Source organism: Diabrotica undecimpunctata, chromosome 8 (assembly GCF_040954645.1).
Source record: "Diabrotica undecimpunctata isolate CICGRU chromosome 8, icDiaUnde3, whole genome shotgun sequence".
In the NCBI taxonomy this organism is placed as follows: domain Eukaryota; kingdom Metazoa; phylum Arthropoda; class Insecta; order Coleoptera; family Chrysomelidae; genus Diabrotica; species Diabrotica undecimpunctata.
The window spans coordinates 1,580,441-1,600,700 of NC_092810.1; the positions used below are offsets into that span (position 1 = coordinate 1,580,441).

Below are 20,260 nucleotides of genomic sequence, written 5' to 3' on the forward strand. Positions count from 1 at the left end.
CCGGACCGGATAAGGCACTGAAGAAGAAGAAGAAGAAGAAGAGTAACAAGTGTTATAGAATAAAAAAATGATCGCTAAAAATATCAAAACTGAATCGGAAACATTGAAGTTGTGGATACCGAAGTGAATGTAAGAGCTTTCTTGTATGGCTCACATATCCAACAGTACTCCAAAAGTATTAAGAAGATTCAACAAGAATGGGGACTTCTTGTAGAAGATCTATACTGCGCAGTTACCGTAAGTAATTAATTATTTTAAATTTGAATTGAATTCACACGCTGTTTATTCACACGGCTCATTAGCCGTCCAGACATGAATAATAAAAACCATGTACGAACCTATTCTTAGGCACAAAGTGTGAGAATATTATTGGTAGGCAGAGGCAATGGCATTTTGTATATACACATAGGCAGGTATGGTATGACGTACCCGCGTTAAGGTATACGGTAGTCTAACAAGCCTGCAAGAGGACCCATATGGAGCCATCTTCACCCACCAACTACCTGCTTACCCGCTTCGTATTGTTGGTCTTTTAAAGGAGTCCACTGGCGTGTCGAACGATCGGTCACAGGTGACGAAATAGTACGTTTTTTGAGTGGCAATGTTGGTAAAATGGTATATAAGATCATATACATATTAGTCGAGGAACTGGTACTGTAAAATAAATCGAAAAAGCTATCGATCTTCTTAGCCCTAACTGTTAATTTTTAGATATTTTTGAAATTATATCAAATCTGGGAATTAGTATCAAATTTGCATGGTTTTGGTTTTTTTCCGCTTCAATATATGAGCTCATATATTCCCATTAATATGAACTCTTTAATCCGTTATTCGCCGAGGACATTACGCCTTTTTTTTTGTTTTCTTGTTCTCTGTCGCAGATATCTTGATTCTTGATATTCTTAGATCTGATCTTGTCATCTGCACTTTGGGAAGAAGAAAGGCTCTTGAAGAAATAGGTTTCAAATGTAGTACGAATAAAAACTGAAAGTAAAGCCATCTTCTTCTTTTTAAGTTCCATCTTTTATCGAAGGTTGGAAATCATCATGGCTATGTGGACACTCCAAATAGTTCTAGACTGCTACATTCAAACCATTTCCTTTAGTTGTTAAGCCACGATATTCTTCGTCTTCCCAAATTTCTCTTTCCTCGAATTTTGAAACAAAAAAATTAAAACGGCGATAGAATTACAGGCATATAGAAGATTATCAAGTCAAGTCAAGTCAAGTCAAATTTATTGATCACATGCGACATTATACAAAGTACATGTATGAGACAAGTCAAAGTTACATTTTACAAAGTTATCTTAAAAGTATATAAATTAATAAACACGATAAAACATACTTAAAAGTTATTTTTAGAATATGGCTCTAGCTCACAAATGTATTGATGTACACACCTCCGAAAGTTTGGCTGATGTAAATTCATTCGTATATCTATTGGTAATTTGTTAAAGAAACTTATGGCTGCATAGTGTGTGCTACTTTCCAACAAAACGGAACGATGTTGTGGAAGCATAAAGTGATTGTCTCTGAATCTTGTTGAATAAACATGGTTAAATTGAAATTTATTAAATTCATAAATTTTGCTATGTAAATACATTATACACGAAAATATATACAGACCAGGAATTGTAAGAATATTGTTTTGTCTAAAGATGCCTCTACAAGAATCTCTAAATTTCATTTTATACATTATCCTAATAGCTCTTTTCTGAAGTACGAATATCTGCTCTAACTCAGAGGTACAACCCCAGACTTCAATGCCATATTTGGCTATTGAGTAAAAATGGGCAAAGTATACTGTTTTTAATACTGATGTATGAAAGAGACGTGAAAGAATTCTCAATGCATAACATGCGCTACTTAATCTGGATTTCAAATTAGAAATGTGGTTTGACCATTTACAATTACTGTCTAGAAGTACCCCCAGCAACTTCGTGCAGTCTGTTTTATCTATTGCTGCTTCTATAGTGGCTTGATGGTTTAATAAATTATTTGACGTGAAAATCATATACTTTGATTTCTCTTTATTCAAAACTAATTTGTTGGATAAGAAATAACTGTTGATGGTGGATAGTATCTGTGTGGTTTTATTTTGCAAATTTTGATCAGACGTTCCTGTGACTAGAATGTTAGTATCATCCGCATAACTGATGATGTTAACCCCAGTCAGTGAATTAGTTAACAAAGCCATATCATTAATAAATACTATAAAAAGTAGAGGACCCAATACACTACCCTGAGGGATACCATAATGGATATCCAATGTGTTTGATTCGTTTACAAGTTCATTAGATGTTATCTTTACTTTTTGTCTTCTATTCTCTAGGTAGGAAGTAAACCATTTTAGAACTACACCACGAATACCAATACCCTCAAGTTTTATTAGCAACAAATTATGATCCAAAGTGTCAAAAGCCTTGGACAAATCGAGAAATAAACCACATGCCTTCTCTCGTCTGTCCAAAGCATCCAACACTAAGCTGACGAAATTTGCAAGAGCTGTAGTTGTAGACTTAGAAGATATAAAACCATGTTGAAAATTATGCAAGACACTATGCTTTTTTAGGAATGCGTTCATTCTAGTATAAACCAGAGTTTCAATTATCTTTGAAAACACAGATAAGAGACTTATGGGACGATAGTGGTTAAGGTCATCTTTATCACCACTTTTGAATAAAGGGATTACAATAGATAGTTTAAACATACTAGGAAATATTCCTTGTTGAAAAGAGGCATTACAAATATCCGTCAGTGGATCTGCGAGAGCATGAATGCATTGTTTTAATAACTTAGGGGAAATCTGATCAAAACCACAACTATGTTTGGATTTAAAACTTTCGACTATACTAGTTATTTCCTGTGGGTTAGTAGGATATAAAAACATAGAACAACTATTACGGTTTTTTGATGCTGATGTAAACCCACCTATTTTAGTAGGATCCAAAGCGGCAAGTAACTTTGGAGCCATTTCAACAAAATGGTGGTTAAATTTGTCTGCTAAATTACTGTTATCATCACTAGGTACTTTTGAGTTATTTTGTTTCCCGACTGTTAAGTTTACTAAATGCCAAATACATTTCATTTTATTTGATGATTCGTTTAACTGTCTCATGAAGTGACTACTTTTAGCTGCTTTTAATTTAATTGAATATTCTGCCTTTGCCAAATGAAGGACTGGCCTAAGATTACTATTTTTCTGACAGATCGTTTCTAAAAGTTTTAGCTGATCCCTTAAATTGTACAGTTCCTGCGTAAACCAATTCGAACGTGTACATTTTTTAGGTTTACATTTAGGTAGTGGAAAATGGGACCGAAAGTAATTTTGAATAGTATTTAAAAAAACTAATGATTTATCCTCAGCAGAAATTGTATTAAATACTTCTGACCAATTTGTTGACTCAAGGGTTTGAAGAAAACGATTTATGTTCCTTTTACTATATGAACGGATGAATATATAGGCATCATTGTCTGTGCTAATGCTACATTGAAACAATTGCGCACGATGATCAGAGATAAAACCTTCCACAACCATTGTTTTTTGTGGGTGATTTATGTTTGTAGCAATATAATCAATTTGAGTTTTACTAGTTGCAGTAACTCTTGTATAATCATTTACAGTTACGGTTAAGCCATAAGAATCTAAAACATTTGAATCACTTATTTGAGAAACCCCATAAGTCATAATTTTACCAAAATCGTTTTTTCACTAAAATGAACTTGAAATGAATGTAAATACACATTTTTGTAAAGAAACGCCTTCAATCAGTGTATTCGTAACCTATTTACAGCGGTGTGATTTGGCGATGTATTAGAGAAACACCATAAGTCCATGACTAAAGGCGTTTCTTCTATGCACCGCGCATGTCGTCGATACGGATGATGCAATAATGCCAATAATTTGCAGTCAAGTTCAATCTTGTGTTGTGAATACACGTAGATAAATAAATGTTAAGTATTCATACTACAGAAAAGTTTTTAAAGAAGACTTTGAATTATCATTTGGAAGACCTCAGGTGGACACATGTTGTGTGTGTGAGGGGCTTGCAATGAAAATAAATAGTACGCATTTAAACGATGATGCAAAGAGAATTGCAGCCGCCGAGAAAATGGTTCATCTACGTCGAGCTAAGAAATTTTCAACTCAAATGAAATTGGTTAAAGAAACGGTCGAGTCCAACGAGGAAATTGGGGTTATTTCTATAGATTTTATGCAGAATCTTCAATTGCCACAAATTCCGTTGCAAGAAGTTTTCTATCTTCGCCAGGTAACAGTGAACGTTTTTTGTATTCACAATAATAAAACAAGAAAAGCGACGTTTTTCTCGTATCATGAGGGTAACGGTACGAAGGGGCCGAATGAAGTTTTCTCATTTCTCATTAGATATTTTAAAGAAAACATGCCGTTAGTGAAATATCTTCATGTTTTCTCTGACGGGTGTGGGGCGCAAAATAAAAACCACATTGTGTTAAAATTTAAGACTATTGACCATTATTTTCCTATTAGGGGTCATTCTTTCCTACCCTGTGATAGGAATTTTGCGGTGATTAAAAGAAAAATTAGAAAAGTAGACCGTATATACACCATCGAAGAATATTGGCAACTGATAAAAACTTCATGTAAAAAAAACCGCTTTAATGTGGTATTGGTCAATGCTGAAGACGTAATTGATTACAAAAGTTGGTGGCCAGAGTACTACAAAAAAAACATGTTATCTGCGGAATCCAGTGGCAAAAAATTCCAAGGAATCAGAAGGTTCAACTAAAAATAAGCCAATTCATGCATTTTCACCACTCCTACGAGAACGCAAACTTGGTTGTAGCACACCCTTTTATTAACGGATTAACCAATCACACCTTCAGGCTTAACAGTAATAAAAAAAATGCACTAATATTGCCTGAAGCATTGGGATATCCCAGTGGATAGATTCAGATCAATTATAAGAAGATTGTTGATATAAAAAAATTACAAAGTTATATACCGGATGTAGAAAATATCCAGGATTATTATAATGAATTGTTCAACTGGCCCACAACGACCAATAATATACGTGAAGAAGAAGATGAATGATCACACATTTCGTTTTTTTTTTTTTTAATTGTAATGATATTTTTGTACTTTTTAATATAAACTACAGTGCTATGTGTATTTTTTTTTTCATTTTAATTCCTTATAAAGTTTAGTTTCAGGTGACGCTTAACAATTTATTTGAGAAACCCCATAAGTCAACCAACTTTGAGCTTAAATAGAGCTTATTCTCAATCTTTTTTTCAAAAAATATTGGATAGAAAAAGTCAGCAAGCAGTATATAAATTGAATTAGGTCAGTATTTAACATGTAGAAATCTTCGTGTTTTCCTCACACAGTTTTTTCTGTTTTTCCGAAAGTTTTAGTTTTGGGACTTATGGGGTTTCTCAAATAAGTGATTCATTTACTAAGTTCTGCTTACTTAGTGTATTTGATTTGAAATCTATATTAAAATCACCTGTTAATATTATAGCCTTACCTTCGGAGACTAGGACATCAAGTATTAGATCCAGTTTTGACATAAAAACATCAATAGAGCCACGTCCAGGCAGATAAATACACAACACAACACAATTAAAAAGGCAATAGTCTATTTCAACAGCACTCACTTCAAAATTATATTTCTCCGATTCAGAACATATATCAGAACGTTCCTTCCAAACCACACCCTCTTTCACATGGATTGAAGACCCTCCATGTTCCCCCTGGTCACGGCAGTAAGAAGAAGCCAGAGAAAATCCATTTATATGGTGTAGTTCTATCCAGATTTGTCAATCAAAAAAAGTTTGATAACGGAGTCAATAGTAAGTAGTCAATAGTAATGGCAACAAAATCTGCCATAAAAAGTTGTACAAACTGTACGTTGAATATATTCTTATGTTGCATACCCCTAATTGTGGTCCTGTGCTTTAACGAAGTCGAAAATGATCTTTTTACCTCCGAAAGTGTTCCGCACACCGTTCTATCGACGGTTAGATATCGAAATTTGAGTAGTAGCAGCGAATTGTTTTGTAAACTATATCCCTGTGAATTGTAAGTGATCATTGTTAATGTAATTAGAATTTATGATATTTGTAATTCACTGAGTTTGTTTGTGAAGTTAAAATAAAGTAGAGAACCACGTTTACTTCATTTAATCTCTGAATCCATAGAAATAACAATATAAATGATATCAAAAAAAGAATTTTACATCAAACATTTTTGTGTAGACATTTTGGTCAATGAAAATTTTAGTAACTGTATCAGTTGATGAGTTAAGATGTTCTCCAGTAATGAAATGCGAGAAGGAACTAAATAGGCATCGAATTTTAAAGATACTCTGGTATATGTGTTTAAATATTAAAAAACTATTGAAAAATTCCATACATGAAATACGCTCCCCTTATTTTCACGTAAAATTCAGTACGCCACTGGTCGATGGATCGTCGAAGACTGGCCAAAACCAGTCGTGTCGCTATGCAGATTTGACGACGTTTCAATCTTAATCGACAAGATATAGCAACCTGCAACTTTAACGCTGATGGATTTTTGATTGGCTGATTTTATCTATCGATTAAAATATTTCTTGTACTGGACAGTAACCCGAACCAGCTAAGTGGTTTCGGTAAAATTGGCCTGGAACGAATTGTTTATATACCTACTAAACGATATGAAAAGTCTTAATACAGGTAAACGTCGATAAATCACGTCTGATGAGATAGATATACTATAGCTACGAGGTTGATTTGTTGAATATATCAAAGAAGAAAGTGAATGAGTCGTTGACAGGTTGAGTTTGTAGATGATATAAGAAGATTAAATAAGGAAATGAGAAAATTGTAGACAGAATATTATAACATCATTACTACATACTAGATAAGTACAGTAGCTTAAAATTTTCATAATCTTACCTTTCTGGCGTAATTTTGTTTGTTTGTTTTTAATATAAACACATTTATTAACTTTATACAAGGTATGATCATTGTTGATTGAAATCGATGAATGCTTACTATTATGGCAAGAAGGTTTTAACATTAAATCTAGTTATCTAGTTCTAGGATGAACTTTCGCTCGGAGAAATCCCTGTAGCCGTTAAAGGAGTTGTTCTATAAGAATATAAAAAGTTTTGAATTTTCTGAATAACCAATTGTTTATTAATCTCCCCTCTCTTAATAATCAACAGGGCCTTTTCCGAATTTGTCTTTACTATTTGAACAGTACGCTCCACAGCACCATTACTTTGAGAGTATCTTCAGTGGTTTTATTCCATATGCTTGACAAAATGCCACAAATTCACTGGAATTGAAAGCAGGTCCATTGTCTGAGACTAATTCGACCGCAAGACCAATTATAGTAAACATATCTCTTAATTTTGACAAAGTCTCTGATGCATCTGTGCAATTTGACATTAATTTGACATCTAACCATTTTGATTTCTGATCAGTTAAAATCAAAAACGTGTATTTAAATTTAAAGAAGAAATCTATATATACTCTGTAAAAGTTGTATGGGCTGTATTGTTGACATACATTACAAAAATTTTTCAATAGATTCATTCACATCTGGCCACCAACAATATGAACGTAACAACAATTTATTACGAACAATATTATTATGTTGTTCATGAAATAAGTCTAATACATTATCTTTTAATTTTTTTTGGAATAACTACTCTATTTCCTAATAGGATGCAAGTTGGTTTCAGTGACAATTCGTTTCGACGTTTAAAGTATGGTTTCAAGGATTTATCACTCACTTCCCTGGGTCAACCCGACAAAATAAAATCTTTACTTTTAATAACAACAAATCCTTGTTGATTTAAACAAATGTTGTCACAAATCCAATGTGACAAGCATTTAAAGGTATTTGATCTACCAAGCTAAAAGAATACAAACAATCTGTAATTTTTGTATTTTCACCACAGGGTAATCGTGATAAATTCAGATCAGATTTATTAATTGCTGCCCCTATTTTATACCGAATATCGTATTGATAACCCGACAGAGTGATAGCCCATCTATAGTGTATTTTTATGTATGAGAGAGTAATAAAACAATAAATTATGTATGCAAATCCCTAAACTGTTGATACGGGTGACTCAATGAAAAACAGATATTTGTCAACAAGTTTACAGAAGTATATAGGAAAACAATTTTAAATTGACTATGACCACCAGGTATAAAGGTTGGAGCAGAATAGAATACAATAGTTGTGAGGGTTACTAATCCCTAAATAAGGTTGCCAGTGTCGGAGTGATGGAGGTTAACAGGTACTAATGAATTTGCAAGAAATGTAAGATGTTTATTTTATTGGTTATATATACCCAATAAAAGTTTAATAAGTACCTACCTATTTGCAAAATAAAGTTTAATTCTTTAGATAAAATAAAACGTTTTATTTTATCTGAAATGAGTGCATTCCACGAAGTAAGGGTTTCAACAATCAAACATTTAATTCTTTAATTCCAGGAATCTACGACAGTAATTGACTAGATAATTACCTTCTAAACTTATTCCACAGAAAATGTGATAGTGGGTTTTTCCATTTTGTAGGAAGGTCCAAGTGGCGTATTCAAAATTCTTAACAGTTCACTAAAAGTAGGTACTTCAGTTGCAAGGTGCAGTTTATTGTGTATACTAGTGTTATGGAAAATTTGGAAGTGCCGTGTAAACGCCGAAAAATTGGTCCTTTAACAGTTAATGAAAAAACATTAATATTTAATTGTTTTAAATCATTTACAGACAAACGTTTATGTGAAAGTGTTGATGAGACCGTTGAGTTAGTTAGCAGTACACTTGGTGTTGGGAAATCTACGATTTACAGAGTTATTAAAGAAGAGAAATGTGGTAGTTTTCAAATGCCACGTAATGCTCCAGGGAAACCAAAATTTCAAATAGAATATCATTTTAAAGAAGGACTTCGACGGAAAGTGCATGAATTCTTCTTTAGACAAGAATTTCCAACATTCGATAAAGTTCTTGTCTCAGTTCGAGAGGATAAGGATTACCCAGAAATGAGTCGAAGTACGTTATGGAAACTTTTAAAAGAAATAGGCTTCCGCTGGAAAAAGAATCCCAGAAAGTCTATTTTATTAGAAAGAAGCGATATTGTCATATGGAGAAGACATTTTCTAAGAACCATAAAGGAAATGAGAAACCAAAAAAGAAAAATATTTTATCTTGATGAAACATGGATCAACGAGGGTCATACACCAAATAAATTTTGGCAGGATGAAACTGTTACAAGTCAAAGGCACGCTTTTGTAAATAACTTATCTACTGGTTTAAACCCACCATCAGGAAAGGGACGCAGGCTGATAATAGTACACATTGGCAGTTCAGACGGTTTTGTTGAAGGTGGTTTATTAACTTTTGAATCAACTCGTACCGGTGACTACCATGAAGACATGAACGCTGATGTCTTTCAAGAATGGTTCGAACAAATGATAGATCTTCTTCCTAAGAACTGTGTAATAGTAATGGATAATGCAAGTTATTACTCCAGACTTATAGAAGGACTGCCCACAACCAAGTGGTTAAAAAAAGACTTGCAGAATTGGCTGAGTTCAAAAAATATTACGTACCATCCCGGATCTATAAGAAAGGAACTTTATTCGTTGGGTGCCCTTCATAAAGAAAAAATTTAAAAAATACGAAATTGATGAAATTGCCAAAAATCGTGGAATGACAGTACTTAGATCCCCACCATATTATTGTGAATTAAACCCGATTGAACTGGTATGGGCACAGATAAAGAGTGAAGTTTCAAGAAAAAATACCACTTTTAAAATTCATGATGTTAAACAGTTGTTTTTGGAGGCCGTAAATAATGTAAAACCTGAAAACTGGGAAAAGGCAGTAAATCACACTATTAAAGAGGAGGAAAAAATGTGGAAGCTGGACAATATTACTGATAAAATGATCGAACCAGTTATTATAAATCTTGGTTCTGAAAGTTCATCTTCTGAATCTGATTTGGATTTGTAACAAGTAGCTGTAAGTTTTATATTAATATTTTTATTCATCTATTTAACATACCTTAGACGGTTTTAAAAACTCTTTTTCTCTTTTGTAATTTTTAAAAATTAAAAAAAATGTGAATTTTTTAAAACCCTTTTTAATGTAGGCCAGTCAGTTCTAATATAGTGTGTGATAAAAGAGGTCACTTTTGTTTACATACACATAACACTTTATAACACTGAAATAATTCATTTATTTTTTACAATTATTCAAAGTAATTTTTCAATTAATCTTGAGCACGCCATGGAGTGGTCGGAGCTACCAGTTAAAATTATGCTAATTACTCTCTCGTTCATAAAAATAAACTATAGAAGTCCTACACGTTCTTATGAACAAAATCACGTATTACAATCAACAATATGGACTCAATATAAGCGTTAAGAAGACAAAGCTTATGATAATTAGCAAGAAAAAGATAAGAGAAGGTCAACTCTACGTCAACCAATCCCCTGTAGAAAGAGTGACGCATTACAACTACCTCGGCACCATAATAAATAAAGAATGGACCAACAACCAGGAGATTAGAGCAAGCGTCGGAAAAGCTAGATCCACCTTCAATCGAATGAGGGTCTTCTTCAAGAGTCACAACCTCTCTCTTGATACAAAAGTAGGAATGCTGCAATGCTACGTCTTCTCTGTCCTTTTTTATGGTGTTTAATCGTGGACCTTGAACGAAGATATGTGCAGAAAACTGAAAGCATTAGAGATGTGGCTATATCGGAGAAGACTTAAGATCCCGTGGACCGACCGAGTCACAAACGAGGAGGTCCTCAGAAGAATGAATAAGAACCGAGAGGTACTGACCACCATCAAATCTCGAGAGTTACAATTCTTCGGACATATTATGCGAAATGAATCCAGATATGCTCTCCTTTAAGCCATCCTGCAAGGAAAAATATTTGGAAAACGTGGTCCAGGAAGAAGAAGAACATCTTGGTAAAAGAACCTCAGAATCTGGTTCAATACAACATCCGTGCAGCTGTTCCGCACTACTGCAGATAAGATAAAGATTGCCATGATGATCGCCAACATTCGTAACGGATAGGCACATCAAGAAGAGGAAGAAATATGACTTTAATACAGATATATTTTTTGGTTTTGGAGCTGAATTAATTGCTACGATCTTTTCTTACGTAAAATGTTTTACTAATAACTTTTTTGTCACATTTTAATACAATTTTTGAACTGATAATTGTAAAAATCCGACATTACATTTATATGAAATTATTTTAAAATGAGAAGTATAAAGAATGCTCGATTTATAGTTCTATATATCTGATGAACCTGTAATCTTAAAAAGAGTGCTAGTAGAATGGTTTTACAATACAACAAGGCAACAATATACTATAGTTTATTTTTATGAACGAGAGAGTAATTAGCATAATTTTAACTGGTAGCTCCGACCACTCCATGAGCGTGCTCAAGATTAATTGAAAAATTACTTTAAATAATTGTAAAAAATAAATGAATTATTTCAGTGTTATAAAGTGTTATGTGTATGTAAACAAAAGTGACCCCTTTTATCACACACTATATTAGAACTGACTGGCCTACATTAAAAAGGGTTTTAAAAAATTCACATTTTTTTTAATTTTTAAAAATTACAAAAGAGAAAAAGAGTTTTTAAAACCGTCTAAGGTATGTTAAATAGATGAATAAAAATATTAATATAAAACTTACAGCTACTTGTTACAAATCCAAATCAGATTCAGAAGATGAACTTTCAGAACCAAGATTTATAATAACTGGCTCGATCATTTTATCAGTAATATTGTCCAGCTTCCACATTTTTTCCTCTTCTTTAATAGTGTGATTTACTGCCTTTTCCCAGTTTTCAGGTTTTACATTATTTACGGCCTCCAAAAACAACTGTTTAACATCATGAATTTTAAAAGTGGTATTTTTTCTTGAAACTTCACTCTTTATCTGTGCCCATACCAGTTCAATCGGGTTTAATTCACAATGATATGGTGGGGATCTAAGTACTGTCATTCCACGATTTTTGGCAATTTCATCAATTTCGTATTTTTTAAATTTTTCTTTATGAAGGGCACACAACGAATAAAGTTCCTTTCTTATAGATCCGGGATGGTACGTAATATTTTTTGAACTCAGCCAATTCTGCAAGTCTTTTTTTAACCACTTGGTTGTGGGCAGTCCTTCTATAAGTCTGGAGTGATAACTTGCATTATCCATTACTATTACACAGTTCTTAGGAAGAAGATCTATCATATGTTCGAACCATTCTTGAACGACATCAGCGTTCATGTCTTCATGGTAGTCACCGGTACGAGTTGATCGGCAAAAGTTAATAAACCACCTTCAACAAAACCGTCTGAACTGCCAATGTGTACTATTATCAGCCTGCGTCCCTTTCCTGATGGTGGGTTTAAACCAGTAGATAAGTTATTTACAAAAGCGTGCCTTTGACTTGTAACAGTTTCATCCTGCCAAAATTTATTTGGTGTATGACCCTCGTTGATCCATGTTTCATCAAGATAAAATATTTTTCTTTTTTGGTTTCTCATTTCCTTTATGGTTCTTAGAAAATGTCTTCTCCATATGACAATATCGCTTCTTTCTAATAAAATAGACTTTCTGGGATTCTTTTTCCAGCGGAAGCCTATTTCTTTTAAAAGTTTCCATAACGTACTTCGACTCATTTCTGGGTAATCCTTATCATCTCGAACTGAGACAAGAACTTTATCCAATGTTGGAAATTCTTGTCTAAAGAAGAATTCATGCACTTTCCGTCGAAGTCCTTCTTTAAAATGATATTCTATTTGAAATTTTGGTTTCCCTGGAGCATTACGTGGCATTTGAAAACTACCACATTTCTCTTCTTTAATAACTCTGTAAATCGCAGATTTCCCAACACCAAGTGTACTGCTAACTAACTCAACGGTCTCATCAACACTTTCACATAAACGTTTGTCTGTAAATGATTTAAAACAATTAAATATTAATGTTTTTTCATTAACTGTTAGAGGACCAATTTTTCGGCGTTTACACGGCACTTCCAAATTTTCCATAACACTAGTATACACAATAAACTGCACCTTTCAACTGAAGTACCTACTTTTAGTGAACTGTTAAGAATTTTGAATACGCCACTTGGACCTTCCTATATACAAAATGGAAAAACCCACTATCACATTTTCTGTGGAATAAGTTTAGAAGGTAATTATCTAGTCAATTACTGTCGTAGATTCCTGGAATTAAAGAATTAAATGTTTGATTGTTGAAACCCTTACTTCGTGGAATGCACTCATTTCAGATAAAATAAAACGTTTTATTTTATCTAAAGAATTAAACTTTATTTTGCAAATAGGTAGGTACTTATTAAACTTTTATTGGTTATATATAACCAATAAAATAAACATCTTACATTTCTTGCAAATTCATTAGTACCTGTTAACCTCCATCACTCCGACACTGGCAACCTTATTTAGGGATTAGTAACCCTCACAACTATTGTATTCTATTCTGCTCCAACCTTTATACCTGGTGGTCATAGTCAATTTAAAATTGTTTTCCTATATACTTCTGTAAACTTGTTGACAAATATCTGTTTTTCATTGAGTCACCCGTATCAACAGTTTAGGGATTTGCATACATAATTTATTGTTTTATTACTCTCTCATACATAAAAATACACTATAATAACTTTTTTATCACATTTTAATACAATTTTTGAACTGATAATTTGTAAAAATCCGACATTACATTTATATGAAATTATTTTAAAATGAGAAGTATATAGAATGCTCGAACAAACAGCACGAAGTGGTCATTCACTTCTGGATCTAAACAATCTGCCCCTCCTTACTATGCGCCACTTACATATATAAATAATTCAAATGTAGCGATTGTTTTTGTTATAACGGTTCCTGCACATTTAAACAATAATAGCTGTTGACATTTCCAATTGTCGGTCCTTCAAATTCACTTATGACAATTACCAGTCTATAAAAGAAATCTCAACGACAAAAAATGCTGCACCGCAGCCATTGGCACGGAGTGTATGTAGAAATGATCAAGGAATTGTGGCGTAGCACTCTTAATAGAAGCTAATGAGATAATAATTGCTCAATCTGTGTGAAGTTTATCTACGTCAAGTGTATAGTATGTTCCAAAGCTGTTTACGTGTATCTAAATATAATCATAGTTTCGCAATGAGATAAACCGAACGAGCTCTTTCTACGACTCCTTTTAATTTGTGTCTAGAATGAGTACTAGATGAAGGTAATTTAAACAGAGCAGACAGTTTGAGGCACAAGATAATAATGATGTAATTTTAGCTAACTCTTCACGGGTTCTAAGAGAGATGTATTTAACATATTTTATATAAAACAGGGTAACTTACTGTCAAAAGTTATCTACACCACTAAAAGACTTAGACAGGGATGCAGTCTCTCTCCACTGTTATTCAATGTTTATGTAGAAATAGCTCCTACTACTACTATCGGTTTACAGCGTTCTCCGACGCCTTCCGACTCCTAACCGCCATTCTTCTCTATTCAGCCATAGGCCTGGAGGGATTTCTCTTTCCTCTAGTTCTTTTTCAATTCCCTCTCTCCAGCTTTTTCTCGGCCTTCCTCTTTTCCTTCTCCCTTGTGGTGTCCACGTCAAAATCTGTTTTGGAATCCTGTCATCTGGTATTCTCTGTACATGGCCGTACCATATTAACTGTTTTGTTTTTATGTCATCAACTATTGTACGTTTGACTCCCATCATTTCTCGTATTCTCTCATTTGGTATCCGATCTCTTCTTGATTTGCCTGCTGCTCTTCTCCAGAAGTCCATTTCTGTTGCTAGTAACAGTTTCCCTGTTCTTTGTTTCATTTGCCAGACTTCGCTGCCATATGTGATTACACTTTTAAGTATGGTGTTGTATATGAGTTGTTTGTTCGCTTTAGATATTGTTTGGTCCCACAGAATTCCGTTCATCATGGATATGGCTTTTCTACCCTGTATGTTTCTGTCTTTTATAGCAGCATCGAGTGTTCCATCTTGAGTTATCTTCATACCCAGGTACTTGTATTCATCACAGTTTCTAATTTCTACCCCATCGTCTAATATAATGGACTGTTTTGTCCCTCCAATACACATGGCTTCAGTTTTCTTAATGTTGACTTCGAGACCCCATTTGTTATATTCTTCTATTAGCTTCCGAGTCATGTAACTCAAGTCGTCATGATCCTGAGCAATCAGTATTTGGTCATCAGCGAAACATAAGGTGTACAGTGTAGTCTCGTCATTGAGAGGAATTCCGATGCCATTACATTTTCTTTTCCACAGCTTGATCGCTTGTTCCAGATAAATTTTGAAAAGGGTAGGCGAAATACAGCAACCCTGCTTTAGTCCTTTCGTGACCTTAAATCCTTCAGATATCCTTGATCCAGTTTTAATTTTTGCAGTCGTTCCATTATACAGACTTTGGACTGCTTTGATAAGACCATGCTTAATGTTGGTTTGCTGTAGGGTTGACCATAGTTTACTTAGGGGTACACTGTCATATGCTTTTTATAAGTCTACGTACATCAGGTGAACTTCTTTATTGACGGCTGTTTTTTTTTTCAATAACTTGCGTAATAGAGTACAGGTGGTCTACTGTGGATCGCCCAGCTCTAAAACCAGCTTGTTCCTCTGCTTCGTAATCTCTATAGTCATTTTCTATTTTGTTCTTAATAAGTTTCCCATACATCCTACTTATTGTGCTGTTTACCGCAATTCCTCTGTAATTTTCACACTGATCCTTGCTGCCCTTTTTGTGGATAGTTGACATGATAGATAATTTCCACTCTTTTGGCAATTCGGCTCCATTCAAGCAGTCTTGAAAGAGTTTTATTAACTGTACCTGGAGTTTGTCTGTACCGGCTGTCACTAATTCTGCAGGGATGTCACCAGGACCAGGGGATTTTCCATTTTTCAGGGATTTGGTTATTTCTTCCATCTCTGATTTACTTATTTGTAATGGTGATGAATTTATACGTATACCTATCGTGTTGTCTTCCATGTTAGCAAATTCTGGTCTTTGTTCTGTTAGTAATTTTTTGAAATATTCTTCCCATTTTTCTGTTGTTATTGGTGATATAACGTCTTTTTTCTTGTTATTTCTCATACTTTTAATCAATCTCCAACTCTCTGTGCTTCTTCTACCTCCTATGTAGGTGTTGATCTTTTGGCAGTTCTGTTCCCATGATTCGTTCTTTTTTGAGTGATCTTTTTTCTTACTTTGGCTTGTGCTTCTTTGTAAATTGTTTTATCGTTTTCTGTTTTTGTTGTTAAGAATGTTTGGTATTTCCGACGTTTATCTTTAATTTCCTTCTCTATTTCTTCATCCCACCAGTATGGTTTTATTCCTTTAGCTCCAAGTAATTGAAAACAGCACTGTCAAAGAATGGATATACCCATCAATAATGCCCATCTATTCACCTTGAGTTTTGCAGACTACCAGGCAGTGTTGGCCCAGGATTTTTTGATATGGAGTTTATGCTGACAAGTCTGCATAGAGAAAATAGCAAATGGTGACTAGAAGTTAGTTTTGATAAAACAGAATTAGTAATAAACTCTAGTGCAAGGTTTGAGGTTCTGATTGATAATAGTACATAAGTTAAACAAGTAGAAAAATTTTAAGTACCTTGGGTTTGCAGTTGATGAGGAAAGTATGGGTAAGCATTGGTGGGACCATGTTAGAGAAAGCAATAAAAAGAGATTGGTTGTTGAACAAATAGACTATCTGCAGTGTAAAGATTATTGTTTAGTGCTTAAAAGACCATATAGTATAGACAACATAGCATCACTGGTACATTTATTAGATAGAAAGGATATAGTCGGCTTTTATAAGGCTCTCAGTCATTTTGGATAGGACCGGTAGTAAGGCAATAGGTCTATAGTTGGAGACATTCGGTTTTTCACCACCTTTATGACAAGGAATAATAATGGCTGTCTTTAGGCACTCTGGAAATATACATTTTTCAAAGGAATCGTTAATTAGTGAGACCAGGACTTCCAACACATTATTTGAGAGATTTAAGAAAGTTTTTGTGGATAGTCCATCAGTACTACAAGAAGACTTGCTTTTGATACTACTGATTGTTTGGATCAGTTCAGATTTATCAACTGGTCTTATAAATAATGAATTCGAGACCAAACCCTGAAAATCTAAATGAATATTTAGATTTTCAATCTTTGGAAGAGAAAAAATTTGAGCTGTGTTAGTTTTATTTCGATGATCGCTTGTTATGGACTAAGTTTCCTTTGCAACATTTTTAGATGTTCCCAGACGATTCTGATAGTACATATTTTTAGCTATTTTGATCATTTTTAGGTAGGTTTCTCTTTACTTGGAGCTATGTTCAGTGACAAAGATGTTGGTAGTAATTCCTTGATGTAAAATTTGCAGCAGCTTTAGCAGTGTTTGGTTGAGTTGCCTTTGGTATTGTCACAGGACTTCTTTAATTTGATTTCTTTCCTTGAGTTGGTATTTTTACTTTGGCTTTTGACGGAGTAAAATGACGTAGTTTTAGGTGTAAATTTCTTTTCAACTTTCATCTTTGCGTCTTAGACCTTTGTCAGTTGATTTATATATTTTCCTTTTCGCAAGTGGCTGCACGTTTTATTTAAGTTTTATTTACTCCTCCAGCTTTCTTTTTTTTTCCTAAACTCGACTTCCAAAACTTATTGCGCAGCAAAAAGGCGAAACAAATTAAATAAACTCTCTGGCTTTGGGAAGCTCTGGGAAGAAAAAATTAATAATGTATCTTATTTATTATATATAGCAATTAAACTTCTTTTGTATTATTACACAAGTTTTGAAGATTCCAATTTTTTTTATTTCTTTTCCATTAGTCCTGTATTTTAAAGATGGCGCCAAAAATTCGTCGTCCAAAAATTACTGCTCCATGATGGACAGTTAATCTCTGGAACGGCTAATCTGAAACATAAAAATCGAGAAGGGTTTTAAAAAATAAGTGTCCTTACGTGATAGTTTACCAGAAAACTTGAAAATTCCTAAAAAAAAACAAAATGGTGGACATTTGAAAAAATTGTTAGAAAATTGACTTTTTTCGACTGTTTTCATTTACAAAAACTGTATTTTTGTAATTTGTAATTTTTTTGTGGTCAACTTGTGGCAAAATATCATAGAGAAAATCAAAACCAACAAAATGCTTTAAAGTTTATTAAAATCAACCGACTAGATCTAAAGATTAAAAATTTTGAGAAAAACTATGTTTTTAAAACTGGCGGACCAGTTAATATCCGGATCTAGTCCGTCGATTTTAATAAACCCTGTCCGCCATTTTGTTTTTTTTAAAGAATTTTTAATTTTTCTGGCACACTATTACGTAAGGACACTTTTTTAAAACCCTTCTTAAATAATATGTTTCAGATTTGCCGTTTCAGATTTTAACTGTTTGCCATGGAGCTGTCATTTTTGGACAAAACATTTTTGGCGCCATCTTGAAAATACAGGAACAATCAAAAAGAAATAAAGATCATTTTTGTAATCTTTAAAAGTAAAAATAAAGATGCAGTTAAAAAACTAGCCAGAAACAAATCACCTGGAATAGATAATCTCCCAGCTGAACTATATAAAGAAGGTGGCCACGATAACATAATGGCATTACAGCGGCTTATAAAAGAAATATGGACACAGAAATCCTTCCTCAATGATTGGAAGATTGGAATACTTTGCACCATACACAAAAAAGGAGGTATGTCACACATTTTGATGATGAATCTTTAAAAGTTGTAGAATAATATAAAAAGAAGTTTGACTATCACATAATAATAGATAAGGTATAAAAAAAATTGTTGAAAATGTGTCATTTTGTGGCATTCTAGACAGTTATAGTACCTTCAAAAGGACATATGGGTATTGGTAGGAATCTAAAAGTATATCTATGGAATAACATATTAAATGGCTAATTAGAAATATAAAAACTTTGACAGAAGTTGTAAATAGTAAAGCCAGAAGTTAAGAGAATTTTGTAGTGAGTTTTAATGACTCGTAAAACAGACACTTGTGTCATTTCCACCACTATTTTAACATAAAAAATTGTTATCAACTCAAGGATGTTCCTGTTTTTAAACCCTTCGACTTCACAACAATTTAAGCCCCCAAACTATTTTCTTGTCTACCCTGTAATGTTACTTTGCATTCTTGCATCAAACAGGCCAAGCTGAGGAGAAAGAGAAGAAGAAGAAGCAATGCAGAGTCAACTTAAGTATCACAGTCGTCGTTCTTCTTTCGGATACAAAGAGCGTGGCAAGTGGTGAAGAGGGGGAGAGAGATATGGGTAACACGGTGGTTAAAGTGGGTGGAAACCGGTCGCTGCTGTCTCTGTCCGATCGAAAGATAGACGTTGCCGGATCGGATTTATATCTGGAAAGGTCGGAAAGATGTTTTGCTAATTTTTATGGAGAAGGGTTATGTGTATGTACACATAAATATGAGGACTGACAGTTTATAAGAAATTAATAATTGTTTCATTTTGAAATGTCAGTTGCATAACCACCTATGATTACCCTTTTGTAGTACCATATGCCATTATAGAACAAAACTAATGCTACATAATGTTCTATTTATAATCAGGAAATGCAGGGCTACTCAAAACTATAAAAAAATACAGGGTGTCCCATTTGAAACATTGAAATGATTTTTTTTTTTTAAAATTTCACCTTTACTTTTTTTTATGAAGTAAGCTATTCTAAAACACAATTATTTTTATTGTAATTGAATTAACAAAAAAAAAACTTTTGTTGAATTTTAAAATAAGTTATATGATGTACTAATGGTTAGTAACAAAAACTAATTTGTGGATTAATACTGCATTTAAAAAACTTAGCGAGTGTTTTTTTTTCCAAACCAGTTATTTGATTAACCAAAAACACCTTGTATATTTTTATATTTTAAAGGTTGGGTTAAAATAAAGGTTTTTATTTTTATTTATAGATAGCATGTGAGAAGAAATTTCAGATAGACCAACATGTGAGAACTGCTTCACACATTGCAAAAAAAGGAAAAATAGGAGGAAAACATCAAACTTCAATGGCTAAATGTTTCCAATCTACTTCAAAAAAATTAGATGAGCAAGAAACTTTTAATGAAGACTTGTGTCGCGCATTAGTGTCTGCAAACATACCGCTTTCAAAATTAGCAAATGTAAATTTTAGTTCGTTTCTAAAAAAATATTGCAAACTTAATGTTCCAAGTGATCGGTCTC

At 33.4% G+C, this 20,260-nt stretch overlaps 1 protein-coding gene across 1 annotated transcript in view; it reads left to right on the plus strand.

Annotated features, from left to right (window-relative positions):
* Nucleotides 1-17,427, plus strand: part of LOC140448256 (zinc finger MYM-type protein 6-like) — a 32,334-nt gene extending 14,907 nt beyond the window's left edge. Inside the window, exon 3 of the mRNA XM_072541360.1 lies at nt 17,362-17,427. Within this exon, the coding sequence (XP_072397461.1) occupies nt 17,362-17,427 (66 nt within the window). The remainder of the gene's footprint in view (nt 1-17,361) is intronic.
* The last annotated feature ends 2,833 nt before the right edge of the window (nt 17,428-20,260 follow it).